General features: G+C 41.2%; 1 protein-coding gene across 1 annotated transcript in view; it reads right to left on the reverse strand.

The window, feature by feature from the left end:
• The window catches only part of RICTOR (RPTOR independent companion of MTOR complex 2), a 170397-nt gene that overhangs the window by 124377 nt on the left and 27195 nt on the right, over positions 1-18825 (reverse strand). Inside the window, exon 3 of the mRNA XM_045021191.1 lies at positions 9429-9526. Within this exon, the coding sequence (XP_044877126.1) occupies positions 9429-9526 (98 nt within the window). The remainder of the gene's footprint in view (positions 1-9428; positions 9527-18825) is intronic.

The following is an 18825-nucleotide window of genomic DNA, read 5'->3' on the forward strand; positions in this document are numbered from 1 at the left end:
GAACAGGCGGATCACTGGCCTGCAGAGGGCGCTCAGAGCTGGACAACGAGCTAATTCCCGGAGTCACCAGCAGGAGGCGCCGCAGGGGTGAGTCCGACCCGTCTACACGTGGTGGAGAATGCAGGTATAGCAGTCAGCCCCTGATACAAGGGGCCAGGGCAAGGACAGTGGAACTAATGCCTGGACATTAAGAAGGTGGAGAAACTGAGGCAGGGGGTGATGGATCCCTGTTACACCGGGGTCTTTTTCGCTGAGACTCTGGGCGTTGTCCATGGGTACAGTTTGGAGTCAGCACCCCAGTGGAAGGGGACTGATGACCCACATGGACTGCGGGAGGCACAACGGGCCCTCCAGGAACAGTTGGGCCAGCTGGTACAGGAACAGCGGGCCCTGGTAAACATCCTCAGGACGGAGTTCCGGGGGCGTGGTGGAGACAGATTGGAGAGGCGGAGAGCCGGGACCAGGAGGCCCGCGGCTGAGCGCCGGACATGTTATGCCTGTTTAAGGCAAGGACATATAAAGAGGGACTGTCCCTACTGGGTTGGGAGCAAGGTGCCTCACCTAGAGAAGAGGCAGCGGCAGGTCCCTCAGGCAGTCCGCCAGGTGAGGGAACCCAGGCAGCTGCCGGCGTGTTGGACCTGTGGGCAGACGGGCCACTTCTGGAGGGACTGTCTAGGCCCAGGGAGCACGATGCAGGGCAGCCCAGGGAAGGCTAGGCCCAACGGAGAAGGCCCAAGGCAGCGAGGAGGCAAGGAGCCTGCTGGGGCTGCCAGAAGCCGGGCCACATAAGGAGGCACTGCCCCCTCAAGAGAGTTGAGGGTCGGCCAAGGGAGGTGTCTGGAGGTCCGGAAGGGGCCACGCTGGAACCAGAGAAGGTGACACCGGCAGAGGTGGCAATCGTGGGGACCCCACAGGAGGCTGGGACCCAGACCATCACCCCGCCAGTCACGGAGAGAGAGACCCAGACGGAGTGGGCCCAGCAAGAGGCTGGGGCCCAGGAGAGACATGTCCAAGAAACAAAATGGACCCAGGTGGTTGTGGAACAGGCCACCAAGGGAATCCAGACCCTGAGGGGACTCAAATCTGCGTGCACGGCTTGAAGCTGCGGAGCGGGCCCTCCGCGAGTCTGAAGCGAGTGGGGTGGACCTCGCTAAGGACTATGCGGCCGTCGTAGAGGAGGAGGTCCGCTTGAGGAAGTGGTTGCAGGAATCTGAGAAGAAGCGGGTGGCTCTGGAGGCACATGGGCGGCTGAGCCAGGCCAAGAAACCTCCCTATCCCCAGGAGTGGGGGTTTTAAGGCGGGAGGTGTGTAGCAGGGTGGATCCCTGCTCCTGGGGGGTTTTAAGGGGTTTAAAAGCAGCTTGGCAGGGCTTGAGAGCAGCTGCTCTCAAAGCTGGGCTGATTGGGGAAGTAGCCGCTGCTGGGCCACACCCCAATCAGACCACAGCTGGCCCCTATAAAAGGCTATGAGCCAGGAGCCCACTCAGTCTCTCTCTGTTTCTAGAGGGAGATGGGCCTGGCTGCAGGGAACTGAGACAAGGAACCTAGGGTGAAGCAGGGCTGAGGAAAGGCTGAGGAGCTGGGGAAGCTCCAGCCTAGAAAGCCCCAGGCTGCGGCCTAGCATAGGGCAAAAGTTACTGGGGGTTGCAGGGGGCAACCTAGGTGTAGGCCAAGGCAGCAGGTCCAAACCCCCTTTGCCTGTGATGAGTGCTGGCTACTGCAGTCTGCCCCAGCGAACGGGGGCTAGATAGAGACTGGGCAGTAGCCACTACTGAGGCGAAGTGGGGATAGTAGGGTGGGGGTTCCCCAGGGAAGGGGAAACCCGGTTAAAGAGGCACAGGGGTTCTGGGAGGGACACGGGGGCCAGGAGAAGATAGGGGGATCACCGGCCTGCAGAGGGCGCTCCGAACGCTGGAAAGAGCTAATTCCCCAGAGTCACCAGCAGGAGGCGCCGCAGGGGTGAGTCGGCCCATCTACACCAACCCCTTAGATCTTAAAATCATGACTGAATACCTTCCTGGAATAAATGTTTTCGCCAAACTTAAGTTACAGGGCTCAATCCAGGGTAACTGGGTGAAATGTAAGGCTTGGGATATAGAGGCCACACTAGATGATATAACGGTCCCCTTCTGGCCTTACACTATGAATTCTCAGTTGCCTAAAGAAATAAGGATCTCCTGTGAAGAAGAATATGACAACATACTTTGGCTACAGAATTAAGCATGTAAATACTTTTTTTGTGCTTTGTTAGATCCATTTGGGATATCCTCATGAGGATGACATGACCTTTTATAGTATAATCCACAAGTATTTATTACTACTGGGGGCATTCTGTGCCTCAAAATTCTGCACACAATATTTTAAAATTCTGCAAATTTTACTAGTCAAAATAACACTACATAATCACACCAATTTCAATTATTTTGGTAATTTATTTCAAAATACCCGTCAGCAAGTATGTCTGTAACAATACAGAGACACACTAAAATTCCCACAGGAGCAGAGAGTTAGAGAAACCCCTATGACAAGCCAGTTCCTATTTCTCTGACCCCTTTCTCCCCTCCCTGAGCCCAACTGCGGGCCCCCTCCCAGCCAATACACCTGAACCCCCAGAGCCCAGGTTCAGGGCTCCCCTTGCCCAGATACCCGCACCCCTCTTCCCCAGAGCCCAGCCATGGCCCCAAGCCCAGACACCCGCCCTCTTCCCCAGAGCCTAGGGATACAGAGGGAGAAACAGCCTGATGCTTGGTCCCAGGCTTGCACAGTTTCCTGCACACCACCCTCTCCTTCCATCAGGGCATGCTGGGAACTGCAGCTGTCAGGAACCCTCTAGCCTCCTCTTTCCCCCCCCTACAGTGTCTTTGTGTGTGAGCTGGGCTCTGCCAGGTCCAGTGGCCCCTAGCAGCACTGCAGCGCATTTCTGTGGGGGAAAGGAAATTCTGTGCGCATGTTAATTTCTGAAAAATTCTGTGTTGTGCAATGGCACAGAATTCCCACAGGAGTATATTTATACAGTTTTTTAAAGTGCCATATATTTCACTACATGGCCAAATCTCTCCTTGATCAACAATTTTTCCTCCCGGGGGAGTCATCCACTACTCTCCCAAAGATAAATACAGTAACTCCTCACTTAACTTTGTAGTTATGTTCCTGAAAAATGCAACTTTATGTGAAACGATGTTAAGCAAATCCAAATTCCCCATAAGAATGAATGTAAATGGGGGGGTTAGGTTCGAGGGAAATTTTTTTCGCCACACAAAAGACATTATATTCATAGACTCTAGGACTAGAAGGGAGCTCGACAGGTCATCGAGTCCAGTCCCCTGCCCTCATGGCAGGACCAAATACTGTCGAGACCATCCCTGATAGACATTTATCTAACCTACTCTTAAATATCTCCAGAGATGGAGATTTCACAACCTCCCTAGGCAATTTATTCCAGTGTTTAACCACCCTGACAGTTAGGAACTTTTTCCTAATGTCCAACCTAAACCTCCCTTGCTGCAGTTTAAGCCCATTGCTTCTTGTTCTATCCTTAGAGGCTAAGGTGAACAAGTTTTCTCCCACCTCCTTATGACACCCTTTTAGATACTTGAAAATTGCTATCACGTCCCCTCTCAGTCTTCTCTTTTCCAAACTAAACAAACCCAATTCTTTCAGCCTCCCTTCAGAGGTCACGTTCTCTAGACCTTTAATCATTCTTGTTGCTCTTCTCTGGGCCCTCTCCAATTTCTCCACATCTTTCTTAAAATGCGGTGCCCAGAACTGGACACAATACTCCAGCTGAGGCCTGACCAGAGCAGAGTAGAGCGGAAGAATGACTTCTTGTGTCTTGCTCACAACACACCTGCTAATGCATCCCAGAATCACGTTTGCTTTTTTTTGCAACAGCATCACACTGTTGACTCATATTTAGCTTGTGGTCCACTATAACCCCTAGATCCCTTTCTGCCGTACTCCTCCTTAGACAGTCTCTTCCCATTCTGTATGTGTGAAACTGATTGTTCCTTCTTAAGTGGAGCACTTTGCATTTGTCTTTATTAAACTTCATTCTGTTTACTTCAGACCATTTCTCCAATTTGTCCAGATCATTTTGAATTTTGACCCTATCCTCCAAAGCAGTTGCAATCCCTCCCAGTTTGGTATCATCTACAAACTTAATAAGCGTACTTTCTATGCCAATATCTAAGTCGTTGATGAAGATATTGAACAGAGCCGGTCCCAAAACAGACCCTTGTGGAACCCCACTCGTTATGCCTTTCCAGCAGGATTAGGAACCATTAATAACTACTCTGAGTACGGTTATCCAGCCAGTTATGCACCCACCTTATAGCAGCCCCATCTAAGTTGACTTTGCCTAGTTTATCGATAAGAATATCATGGGAGACCGTAACAAATGCCTTACTAAAGTCTAGGTATACCACATCCACCGCTTCTCCCTTATCCACAAGTCTCGTTATCCTATCAAAGAAAACTATCAGATTACTTTGACATGATTTGTTATTTACAAATCCATGCTGACTATTCCCTATCACCTTACCACCTTCCAAGTGTTTGCAGATGATTTCCTTAATTACTTGCTCCATTATCTTCCCTGGCACGGTGTTGTTTTTATTTCCCTTTTTGTAGATGGGCACTATGTTTGCTCTTTTCCAGTCTTCTGGAATCTCTCCAGTCTCCCATGATTTTCCAAAGATAATAGCTAGAGGCTCAGATACCTCCTCTGTTGGCTCCTTGAGTATTCTAGGATGCATTTCATCAGGCCCTGGTGACTTGCAGGCATCTAACTTTTCTAAGAGATTTTTAACTTGTTCTTTTTTTATTTTCTCTTCTAAACCTACCCCCTTCCCATTAGCATTCACTATGTTAGGCATTCCTTCAGACTTCTCGGTGAAGACCGAAACAAAGAAGTCATTAAGCCTCTTTGCCATTTCCAAGTTTCCTATTACTGTTTCTCCCTCCTCACTGAGCAGTGGGCCTACCCTGTCCTTGGTCTTCCTCTTGCTTCTAATGTATTGATAAAAAGTCTTCTTGTTTCCCTTTATTCCCATAGCTAGTTTAAGTTCATTTTGTGCCTTTGCCTTTCTAATCTTGCCCCTGCATTCCTGTGCTGTTTGCCTATAATCATCCTTTGTAATTTGTCCTAGTTTCCATTTTTTATATGACTCCTTTTTATTTTAGATCAAGCAAGATCTCATGGTTAAGCCAAGGTGGTCTTTTGCCACATATACATATACAGTATAAGTTTTAAACAATTTTAAACTAACAGTTTAATACTGTACACAGCAATGAATGATTGTGAAGCTTGGTGGGAGTGGTGGAGTAAGAGGGTGGAATATTTCACAGGGAATGCCTTTCTACTAAATGATGAACTAGCACTTGGCTGAGCCCTCAAGGGTTAATACGCTGTTGTTAATGTAGCCTCACACTCTACAAGGCAGCATGGACTGAGGCAGGAGGGAGGAAACACAATAGATGCAGAGCAATGGCTGCAAACACTTCCTTGCAAAAAGTGAACATGATGAGCCCACACTATTCAACTAGAGCTCCCTCCTCCTGACAACACATGCATGGCTACACAGGTGCTGACTTTCCAAAGTGCTGGGTGGTGCGTGCATGAAGGAGAGAGAGAGACGTGCATTACTCCTTTAAGTACGCTGACCCTACTTCAAGTACGTTGCCCTTTTAAGCAGATCAGCCAGTCCAGATCGGAAGCCACAACTTCCAGCAAGCTCCCTCCTTTGTCACCGAGCCCTCCCTCCTCCACTTTGCGGAAAGGGGGTACGGAGCGGGGGCAGGAGCAGGGGAACATACTGATATCAGCACGCGTACACACACACACCCCATCCCCCACAGCAAGCAGGAAGCTCCCGGGAGCAGCTCCAAGGCAGAGGGCAGGGCAGGAGCATAGCAGTGGCGGGAGGGACAGCTGAACTGCTGCTGGGCAGCTGCCAAGCCAGGTACCTTAAAGGGAATTTAGGGGAGCTGATGAGGGGAGGGCTGCCCCTCCCCCCCCGGTTCTAATGCCCACAAGGAGGGTCTGCTCTTCCAGAGAATCCGGCAAGTAGTGGACAAAGCAGGCAGCTGCCACACGACCTTATAAGGGAACATTGCACAACTTTAAACGAGCTTGTTCCCTAATAGATCAGCAACATAACAATGAACATTGTCCCGGTTAACGTTGTTTAAGTGAGGAGTTACTGTAATGCAATAAATAGCTTTTCAGGTCCTTCTAAATACATCTTTATTTTGTGCTACACCAATTATATGAATTGGCTGCACTTCTGTACATTAAATTTATTTCTGCAAACATGCAAAGTTGCATAATTTAAAATAATGTTTAAGCTTCTTTGGAGAAGTTACTTTGTATAAACACCTCAGTAATGGATTCCAAATTATGTTTATTCTTGAAAAATACGTCTTACTTTCCTTAGCATGGAAGCATCAAACTAGCTTATGAAAATCAAGCTCACTTGCTTCTGCTTCATGTACTGCCTCTAACCAACAGAAAATATGTTCTTAATGTAGAAACATTATGAGGAGAAATGATGGCTGTAAGCTGAATTAAACAAAAAGTCTCTTATGGGTAAATCCATAGATAGATCCTAGAGTAGAAGCAACTTTTCAACCCGAAAACTGTTTAAAGATACAAGATAGTGTGCTCTTCAGTTTACAGACACTTTGATCTAAACAACACACACACACACACACACACCCCAACCAAAAAAAAAGAACATTAACTTAAGATTCTAACAGCACTCTGGACTTATTTTAAAATGTTCCAATTTTTCCCACAAAGCAAAGAGACTTTACAAATCTGGCAGTCCACTTTTGAATATAAAAACAGGTATCTAGAGGAAAACTTAGAAGCAGTTACTGGATCAGCAACTACTGATCTAATTACTACTACTTACTAGTATCTACTAATTACTGAAACAGTTGTATTTAGATTAGGTTTCTACATTCTTGGCTTAAGGTCATATGCATAAAACATATAGTGTCTATCTTTTAGGAGATATGTTGAATGTTATACTATTTATGCAGCAGAAGTAAATGCAACACATTCTAGAGCATACAACATAATTTAGGGAAAGCAAACAGAGGGAAGACAAAATGGTGGGAACATTTACATTAGTTTACTTAAAGAATCCGGCTGAATCTGAAATACCTGCTTAAATTAAAAACCAATTTAAATCCTGACTCCCTACTTGTATCAAATTCCACCACTACTTCATAGAGAGTTCATATTCAATTAGTCATATGTACTCCTGTCTTTTTCTGAAATATAGCTGAACAAAGGAGAAATTTAGCCAAAAAGTAACTGTTTGATGGCATTCACAAGGAAACTGTAAAAGGAATATATAAACAGAAGCAAAACAGGAAAAAATATTGATTCTCTGATTTGGAAATAAAGGTAAGCCTCATCTCATCCTATTCACTGATTCTTTTAACATAAAATGGTAAATATGGCCGGAAGTCACTTGTTCCAGGAAGAGATAATCAAGTATTAAAATAGAAAAATCATTTCTACTGTACATCTAAAACAGACCACATTTACTCCTTCATTTTTCCTTACTAAAGAAAAATAAAACCATAAGATAGGGAAGCATAATGAATTAAAGAGTAAACATCTAGTATCTCTAAATATCCTGGGATCAACATGGCTACAATAACACTGCCTATAAATAAGAAACTGGCAGTTGGTATCTGGGTCAGTATGTTTTCTAGGGTCACATAACTGGCTCTGCTTAGGGTTCTAAATTCTTGGCTTGTTACTCAGCTCTGTCAGTAATATGCTGCAGACAGTCTCAAGTGTGGGGATCTATAAGATTCACCTTAGCAGTAAACTATTTCTTCAAAATATTTCACATATACACTCATATCTACGAAAAATGGAAAAAACGTATTAGATAAGTCAAAACTGCTTTTTGAAGAGAAAAAGTATGCACTTTGTAAAAGTAAGTCTTAGGAATACCAAACTGACACAAAAGCAGAAATATTTAGACTATTTGCAGTGGGTTGGAATTCTATAATCACTTTAAAAACTCTAATCTTTTGCAAGACACTGAAAACCTGAGAACCTAACCCCGATTATGTCATTCATCTTATTTCAAAGTTTCAAGACATTGTTTCTAGCTTGATTCAAAACAATTATATGATATTTTCAATAAATATACAATATACTCTGCAAAGAGCCAGGTATTTCATATATATTTGTCAAGGGGAAAAAAAGAGCTGTTTGTCAGTGTACAAAACAGTATTAGAAGTTGGTCTACTTATAGTTCTGCCACTAATTGCTCTTTCCTAATCTTCCTGGAATTTCACAGAATTTTCACAGAATTCTGAACTAGGTGGAAGGAAACTATCTCTGTCCTTCAGGCCTGTGGATGATAGTGTCTTCGGTTGCACAGATAACAGTATATTTGGATGCTTCGAGCCTCAAATTTTGAGACCATAATTACTGCTAGGTTTGGTAACTACAGTATCAAAGAACAGGAAGGAGACTGCACGATATGGCTACAAAGTATTGGTCCTCAGCTGCAATTCTCAAGAACCACAGTTGGCATAGAAATTGGGATGTGAAGATAATAGGAAGCCAAGGTATATCCCGATGAGTTTCAGGATCATTAGTGTCTCTATGGGAAAATCTCACTTTCATGTCAAAGTTAAACAAAATTTAAAATAAGCCTAGGAAACTGAGATAAGGCTTCTGATCTGCCTGTAAAGCACTATACATATTTTAAAATAGTAAGTATGAAAAGTCCCAGCTCACATCTGTATGCAAAAGACTCCATGATGCTCAGGCATCCAGGTATTACACATTAAGCATTTGCAAAAAATGATTTTATGACATAAGGAATAGATTGAAGCAGTTAATAGTACAATATAAATAATATAATTGGTCCAATGAACAGTGCACTGCACTCAGACTCAGGAGATTTGATCCTGTTCCTGGCTCTGCTGCTAACCTCGCTGGGTGACCTTGGGCAAGTCACCTCCCCTCTACAGGCCTACCTATATCTGAATTAGTCTCCTTTCTCTTTCCCCAGATCTCCGGAAACACTCTTCTTTTCCTCCCACTCCCCCTGCACCCCAAACATCTCCATTCCTTTTTCCTTGCAACTCCATTCTCCTCTCAAACCTATCCTAGCTTTGCTCATGTAATTCAAATCTCCACTAAAACTCACTTCTGTCACATAACCCATGAGTGAATTAAACAAACAAGAATTCAGCCACCAAGAGGTAAGTGAACTAATGCATGATCTTGTTTGTTCTCTATTGCCATGGTGTCATATCTAAATTCTGAATGGTAAACTCTTTGTGGCAGGGACTATTGTGAGGCTCCTAAACAAACATCTGGCATAGTACAAATAAAATAATCATTAAAATATCTGACCACTAAACAAGCTGTACCAGTTAAGTTCTTACCTTAGTAAAATTATTCAAGTGGCCTAGTTTTCTCATATTTGAAACACCTTGTAATTTGGCCACATTTTGGAGAATCTCCCTCAAGTTATCATAGGGTTCTGCAAAAGAAATAGATTATTGGTAGATATGATTCAGAAAAAACAAGCATTCATCACATTTTCCCAAACATAATAGGTACCCTGTTTATTTCTCCTGCTTTGGTTAAGGATCTAGTCTTTTTTCTTCAAAGAGTTTTGATTTGGCTTCCACCTAGCACCACAATATGCATGTTTGAGTTCCCAGAGTAAACGGCACAAGCCCAAGAAGCGGACACACTCCTGTTTCAAAGGAAAATTTTAGCAATACCCTGTATTAAGCAAACTTCAGCAAATTGTAAATCTAGATATTTATATATTCTCCAACACTACAATACCTGAGTAATTCATTATTTATTCTCAGCACCTCTGAGAGTTAGGGAAGTATTACTTCCTTTTTACAGACTGTGAATTAAAGCACAGAGTGAGTGACTTGTTCAGTGTCATGCAGGAATTCTGTGGTCAAATTAGGAAGTGAACCTGTTATCTCAAAAACTAGTGCAGTGCCTTAGCCAGAGGCTATTCTTCCATGATGCCAAATTGTAGGCATGAATTGTTTAACAGCAGCTGTACCACATTCAATAAAATATTCACCTTCTTAACTTTTCTGATATTAAAACCTTATGTTTTCCAACCAACCACTACCCCAGGCCATACTACAGCTGGAGACGGACCACTACTTCCCCGTCCGCTAGGAAGCAGCAACAAGAAGGAGTTTGCATGGGGGTGGATCTATAGTAATCTCCAGACTCAGGGAACTGCTTTTCTAAAGCAGCCAAGACCAGCTACAACTGAGAACATGGACATTAGCCCTTTTAATTAATCCTATCACAGACTGGATAAGAATTATTAGTGAAATATTTAATGCATTTTCTACTGTCTTAATTAAAGTTGCAGCTGGAAAAAAAGGACAGCAAGCACCTTCTGACCAGCCAGCTCTGTACAAACAAGTTTGAAAATGACTGCTCTAATCACAGACAGCACTATCCCCCATAGCTCCACAAACGTGTTAGTGGTCTCTGTTGTTCAAAAAGAGATTTACTGCAGAACACAAAATCTGAATAAATGGGCAAGTCTCTACTCAAGACATACCCTAAACTGATGTAGAAGAACAGGGCACTAGCCTGCCCTACCACTAGGAGATGCAACCTTTATGCCAACAAAATTTACTCCAGTCTAACTTCCAACTGAACAGTCAGTAAGCATTATCAATCAGATAAGTGGTCAAACACATACAGGATAGCTTGGGGAGGGAGTGTATGGTAGAATGTTATGCATCAGGGTTAAACCAAATAAAACCCACTAAACAAATGGAGGTTGATATAAAAAAAAATTCTACACATATATTTGGATACCACATCAAAAGCATTTACTTTTCAGGGGATCATACAATTTAAAGATGGAAGAGATTCTGTTGACAGGTCCATCATGAGCCAAGTTCAGGATTGTTCTGTATAGTTTATTTTTCTAGCACTTTATCCAGTTTTACATGCTTCAAGCTGTCAAAGCCATAACAAAGGAAAATTAAAGAGGATGATGCCAGGGTATAGTTATGGTACTGCTGTCAGTTTAGGTCATAACCCCTAATTTCAGGGCCTTAGCAGCCTGCTATTTGTCTTCTCTGAAAATATAATTTAACTGACTCCTATTCTTTTGGTTTTTGCTTTTAGCATGGCATAGGTGGGAAATTCCCTAACTCACAAAAGCTTTTGGACCTGTAACACTCAGATGCCAATACTTCTGGGCCTTCTAAAATGTTCAGCTTCAGTTCTTTCATAAACGGGAGCAAAGAACTCCTTAAATGATCAGACTTAAGCTGATAAAAAGTTTAAACTCTGAGAGGAAGGCAGGTGGGCAAACAGGAATATAGTTATACCTTCAGAGAGGCTGAATTATAGGCAAGTACATTTCCATTTCTCTAATGATACAATAATACTTATTCATACAGACTGCAAATCTTGAGAGAAATCTTGCTAAACTAATTTTCCAGCTTATCGAGGGGCCAGAAAGCATCCCAAATTTTCATGCAACTCAGAGTCCTGGATACTTTCCAAAACCCCTACCATCAAATAGGAAAAGAAAAGAAAAAAAATACTAATCCCCCAGTTAAGATCTCATTGCAGCACAAACTTCCTGTCCTGGAGAAGGGACTCCAGTATACGATCTACAATACAAGCAGGAAATTGAAAGGACAAGAGGTCTTTTCTATTACTAAACTACAAAAACGAGCAAAACAATTTGATCCATTATAATCCGTTCATACCAGCAATATACAACAGAAGGACCAGGCTGATAAAGAATTACAGAATACCACCTCAGAATACACTAGTTCAGGAGAGAAGTATGAAGTAGTCAGCATGTAGGTCAAGCATAAACTCAAACCTTAGTTTCAATCAATATTCACAGGGAATGGATTCTAACTAGGTAAAAGAGGTATGGCTCATTTTCATATCATTACCAGAAATAAACTTGAATTAAAAAAAAGATGAGATGAGATGTAAGATGAGAGAAATACCAGTGTGAGGGGTGGAGTAAAACAATACAGAGTGAACAATTTAAGGAAAGTAATCTGGCTCAGCCTGGCGCTAGCCATTCTTTTCCTACCCGCAATTGAGATATATATCCTCACCCTAACCAGATCTGAGGTTCTGCAGCTAATTGGATTCCCCTTGAACCAAAGATCCAAGATTCGGTGCAGGACTCTCTCCCTGACATCCCTGTAAATTCTTATATCATGGCAGCAGGGGGAAAGTCCAGAACTGGTGTGTGTATATATTTGCAAAATAATGGATTGAAATTTCCTATAAATAGTAGGAAAAGGTAGGAAGGTATGATTAGCAGTGTTGCCAACTCATGTTTAGTTTTCCTGAAACACTAGCTCCTGGAATCAAGTTTTCATTTAAAAAAGAAGTTTTTTAGCCCTCCTGGTTATGAAGAAAAGCTTGAAAATGTGACACAAACGTACACTAAAAATGCAAAATCAGAAAGCAAGAAGAATCCATATTTCACAAAATTCTCATAATTTAAGTACTTGAGGATGGAGATATCACATTTACCCCACCAGAATCATAACGCGAGTCAGAGATTCCATTCTCTAGCAAGTTCAGGATATCACCACAGAGCTCTACTTCATAAAGCAGCCAGTGCAGGGAAGGACCACAAACTGTAATCACCACACTAGCACCAGTGGTACCACCTTCCCTTAACAGATTTGGCAGCATTGTCTGACCACATGTAAAAATAATGTTCCAACCACTGTTCCTGTTTAGTATATACTGGCAGAACAAACAGGAAGCATGGTAGATTTCCACAAACATGTCAATGACTCTATAAATGAGTTTAATTAATGTGTACTTTCACACACATCCCTTTCAAGATGCTTGATCAGTAGTTAATACAATAACCAGTGCATGTATTGTGAGTATATTTACAGTGGAAACAGCAGGCTGAAGCACCAGCCAATATCACTTACATCAGAGGATCCTATAAACGTAGTCTAAAGCAGAACTTCCCAAACTTTCCCTTCTACACTGGAGTCTCATAACAGCCCCTCACTAACTCACTCCCATTTAGGGCAGAAAGTGACTCACCAAGAGGAGCACAGTGGTGGCATCATTTGGTTGGCTCCACCCCCAGAGGAGCCCATGGCAGCATGGCATGGAATGGACAGGGGGTCCTCGCCTTCCCTCTCCCCTGCCAGAGCCTCTCACTCCCACAGGCTCCGGAGAGTTTAAAAATACCCAGGGCTGTTGACGAGTGGGCATCCAGGCCAGGGCAGCAGCAGGAAGAGCGTTCAAGGAGTCTCCAGAAATCATGGAGGGGAGAGCAGCAGGCTGCTGCCTGGGGAGGGCTGGAATGGGCCGCGCTCTCCCCATCTCCTTTACCACCTCTGCTAAAGGAGGGGTCCTGTCCTGCCTTGAACCGGACACTTGGCTGGCCGCAGCCCTGTGGAGACCTCACTCACTGACCCCTGATAACCTCGCTGCACCCTACCCAGGGGGAATGCCTCACAGTTTGAAAACAAATGGTCTAAGTGCTAAAAGTGAGCTCAAACAGAAAACTTCCTTAAGGTCTTCTCTCAAGTAACTAAAACTAAAGGTCAGGAACTCCTTTCACCTCACAAAATTTTATTTAGAGACACAAAATGGGTGAGGCACATCTTTTATTGGACTACCTTGTCTCTCTAATATCCTGGGACTAAATGTACAACTACACTGCATACAGAAGCTCATTTAACAATTCTGATTAAAAATTATATAAAAAATTTTTTCTTCCTCTCACTTTAAAAGGACCACAGAATTAATAAACAATCCCAGACAACCACTGTGTTATACTTGAATCACATGGAGATTACTCAAAGTCTCTGGGTGCAATGCAGTTGTTTGCAAACAAGCCTTTGAGAACAGCCTTCCAAACTCAATGCTGTTCACAGGAATTAAGCAGAACATAAGGAATAATTTGACTAGAAACATTCAATGGAATCAATCACTGGTCAGAGTTAAGTAGACAGAAATTATTTTTTGAAAGTGAAAGTTCTTCACAAGTACTCAGATCTTATCAAGGTGCTCATGCAAGTTTGGAAGATTGTCACAAATCAGGCTCATTAAGAAGTCAATAAACAATGTTTTATGAGTATACAATGCAACCTGAGGCACTGCATGTGAACGAAGGCATAACCTTCACTATCAATTTATTGAGATAACGTCTGGAGGGAAATCAACTACTCACAATGAAAATAAGCACTCTGAATTCACACCCATATGCATGTGAAGTCCAGTATTCAGAAACTACTCCAAAAAATTGAGTTCCTTCGCTCAAGTAGACAATGCATTTGATTTCTAAGAATTGTAGGTATTATTCTCAGACACACCATGCTGCCTTTTCAAAGAACAGATTAAGGATTATTTATTTGCACTTTGTCCTCAATCAATGATCAGAACCCCATTGTGCTAGATACTGTACACACAATTAAAAGAATCTCTGAAGACTTTGCACAGAGTATATGATTCCCAGACTTAAAAGATGGAATTTAGTTGAGAGCAGGTATCAGTAATTTAAGATTTTTTTAAAAAATTACAGAGATGCAATTATCTTAAATAATAATCATTAAAAAAACGCATAACTACATTTCCTGGGTTTAATATTACACTTAAAAGAAATCCAAATATGTTAAAAATATACAGTTAATGACCCAAACACGCTTAACTCTGCCCTGCAGTGACAATGAAATAACTATAGGATTAGGATTAAGGCATCTTAATGTTTGTGGTCCCCGACTAGACTAAATTGATTTTTAAATACTGGATTTTTTTTTCCACATATTCCCCCATCACGCTGACATGATTGAGCAGTACAAAGCTCCCAAAACTCACTGGTGAATCTGGATTTTAAATTGCAATTAATATATTAGTTTAGAGAGCTGTACTAGTAAAATGAGCATTATGTGAAATAGAGGTACTTCTATTAGATAATTGGGACAAAGAAAAAGATTAACAGGTGAATTAATTTAAATCAAGGCAATTTAAATCATGAAGTGGAAAGCCACAATTTAAATCATCAATTTTAATCAGCTTTTCCATTTGCAAGATGGAAAAAAAATTAATTTTAAAAATAGTTTTTTCCCTCAAAAATCCAATTTAAATAAAAACATCCAAATTAAAAGATAGTTTTAATTAAGATACATTATAGCTCAAAGTTATCTCATCATGGAATAGGGATTTTAAATTCTAATTCTATATATAAGACAATATATTCATGTAATGTTTAAGAAAAGTTTGTAAATGAGTTCCAATAGTTCATGGATTAGGGAAAAAAGCTTATGGGGTTCCATAGGCTTCTGTATAGATTATTTAGGTTAATCTTTCTATATACCCAATGGAACTCAGTGCTCAGTCTAGAAGACACCATCAGAGATGCTTAGTTTTGCAGTTCTCAAACTGTAGATTTGTCTCTCCAGAGGTAACATGCTTGTTAATAGCAAAAATGTTTTTAAAATAAATAAATAAATAAATAAATAAATAGAGGGGAGAAATAATAGACCTCAACTCTATTGTCCCTCTGCAAATTTGTGTACACAGGGGTCAATCCCTTACCTCTCTCTAAAAGTACAAAGTTTCAAAAAGTTCAATAAATAGAAGATTGTTGGGGGCGGAATAGATTTGGAAAAGGAGAAGTCTGGAGATAAATGTGAGAAGCGAGAGACACATGCTTTTTTGTTAAAATATTGTAAGGTTCCTGTTGAAGAAAAAAAATCCAGAATCCATAACGCTGTTGTTTTAGTTAAATAAAACAATTTAAATGTCTGTCTGGTGATGTTCTCCTCCTAATACAGCATGGCAAGAAAATCCTCCAAATATTAATGATTAACCTGTTGAACTGGAAACAACAAGGAGTCTGGTGGCACCTTAAAACTAACAAATTTATTTGGGCATAAGCTTTCGTGGGTAAAAAACACCTCACTTCTTCAGATGCATGGAGTGAAAGTTACAGATGCAGGCATTATATAATGACACATCAAGAGAAGGGAGTTACCTCACAAGTGGAGAACCAATGTTGACAGGGCCAATTCAATCAGGGTGGATGTAGTCCACTCCCAATAACAGATGAGGAGGTGTCAATTCCAGGAGAGGCAAAGCTGTTTCTGTAATGAGCCAGCCACTCCCAGTCCCTATTCAAGCCCAAATTAATGGTGTTACATTTGGAAATGAATTTTAGTTCTGCTATTTCTCTTTGAAGTCTGTTTCTGAAGTTTTTTTGTTCAAGAATAGTGACTTTTATATCTGTTATAGAATGTCCAGGGAGACTGAAGTGTTCACCTACTGGCTTTTGTATGTTACCATTCCTGATGTCCGATCTGTGTCCATTTATTCTTTTATGTAGGGACTGTCCTGTTTGGCCAATGTACATGGCAGAGGGGCATTGCTGGCACATGATGGCTATATAACATTAGTATACGAGCAGGTGAACGAGCCCTTGATGGTGTGGCTGATGTGGTTGGGTCCTCTGATGGTGTCGCCAGAGTAGATATGGGGACAGAGTAGGCAACGAGGTTTGCTACAGGGATTGGTTCCTGGGTTGGTGTTTCTGTGGTATGGTGAGTAGTTGCTGGTGAGTATTTGCTTCGGGTTGGGGGGTTGTCTGTAAGCAAGGACTGGCCTGCCTCCCAAGGTCTGTGAGAGCGAGGGATCGTTTTCCAAGATAGGCTGTAGATCGTTGATAATGCGCTGGAGAGGTTTTAGCTGGAGGCTGTATGTGATGGCCAGTGGTGTTCTGTTATTTTCCTTGTTGGGCCTGTCCTGTAGTAGGTGATTTCTGGGTACCCATCTGTTGAATTGGAGATAGTTCACCTCCCAATGACTTCAGAAATATCTGCTTCAATTACCTTTGGTAAATGAAATGCCCAAACAATCATTCATTTTCTGATACAGCTGTAAAACTAATCTGAAAAGTTTTCAAAATAAATCACTGTTTAAAAATGTATAGTGTATACCTTGTAAAAATGAAACCTACATCTAATTTCTGAGTTATGAAGAATATGTATTAAGGTTATACCAACCAACAAGAATGCACTTTTATGTAAAAAACCATGATTAAATTGAGTCTTCCTGACTAGTGATTTAAATCAAATCAATCCTGTCCATTTGTACTTCAGATATTTTCTAAAAAAGGGGCACTCTCATTGGCTGGTATAACCATTAAATCATGTTGATTTACAATTAAGTAGAATCTTTATACTACATTTGGTACATCTGTTTTTGACCTAGAAGGGTACACTATATCGCATTTATTTAAGCAATTATATAACTTAATATTTTCAAATTCTTACTAATTGTGCATTTTTAGTATGTTAGAAAATGAATAATTAACTTCTCTCATTATGTGTGTCAAGTGCATTAGGACAGTAACTGGAATTTAATTAAAGACAAACTGTATATAAAATGTATTTTTATTAAACAAAATAACTGGAGGTGTTTTGGATACATAAACATCTTTTATCAAAATATGTGTCACAATTACAACTAAATGATTTATTAAACAGAGAGATTAATCATACTCATTGAATTAAACTGATTTCAGGGCAGCCTGGGAAACTTTTCAAATACATCTAAGTAAAATTAATGGGAGCATAAGTCCCTACTTGCCCAAGTCTCTTGAAAATGAGAGAACAGTCTCCTAAATTACTTAGGCTGTCTTTCAGACTTTTAAAAATAGTTGATTTCATTCCCTCCTGCCTCCTTGTTTTTATTCAGAGACAGGAAGAGAAAACAAACAAGTTTTCCAGCTTTTTCAACTCCCAAAAGATTTTCCAACTTTGAATTAGTTCAAATGAAAAAATATTCTTTTTGCACCTGTTGAAGAGGCTACTGCTGTCAAAAGCTGGTTTAGCACTTCAACAAACTCTGCACAGGTGCTTAGCTAACAACATCCACCAGTCCAATGGTGTAACTTTTTTTTTTTAAAAAACATTAGCTGCTTAAATGGTTATTACAATTGGCATGACTGATGGGCATCTAATTGTCACCAATGTCACAGCTGCATCATATTCTTTAGCAGTTAGGCATCTACCCTGGTATTCTGGGTTGAAAATATTGGCAAGAAAATGAGGAGTAAGCGCTTAATCCATCTGCTTCTTTACAGCCTGCAACAGAACTTTGTTGTTGGGTTTTTCTTTCTTCAGTGTCTCTTCAAGTTCTTTCAAAATTGCAACAGAATCAACAATACAGCAGCAATCTTTCTGCAATTTATTCAAGGGTATGCAAATATGTTTCAGAATAGTCAGGATATCTTCCACATTTCTCTTTAGTCCTACGTTGACTACTGTGGCGTGATAGTTCCACCTGTGTTGTCATGATTTTCTTCACGAATTGTCATCAGAAAGGCCAGTTCTTAATAAATAGTTCAAAAGTCGATCATTGAATTCCACCGTACATCTTGGGGGAGAATAAAGGTAGTTTACCATCTGATGTATGCTTACTTGCAATGCTGCTGGTGGTACCAGCAGATGACTCAGGATGGGCATTCATAACCTCTTATGTCTAAGATGGACCCTGAAACAAAAATGGTTAAAAAAAAAATAAAAATAGTCACTAACTCACTGAGTATTACTCAATGACAGCTTTAAAAAAAAAGACACTGTAAATGAAAGATTCCACCTACTGCAGAGGTTTGTACCACTGTTTAAATGATATAATTTAATCTAAACCAAGTATTAAGGAAATTAATAAATAAATAAATCAAGGATTATCTAAGTCTATTTAAATCCTTAACTCTACCAACATCTCAAACAGTTTGAAAGAACATTGAAAATGTTAATATTCATAAAT

Source organism: Mauremys mutica, chromosome 6, assembly GCF_020497125.1.
Source record: "Mauremys mutica isolate MM-2020 ecotype Southern chromosome 6, ASM2049712v1, whole genome shotgun sequence".
In the NCBI taxonomy this organism is placed as follows: Eukaryota; Metazoa; Chordata; order Testudines; family Geoemydidae; genus Mauremys; species Mauremys mutica.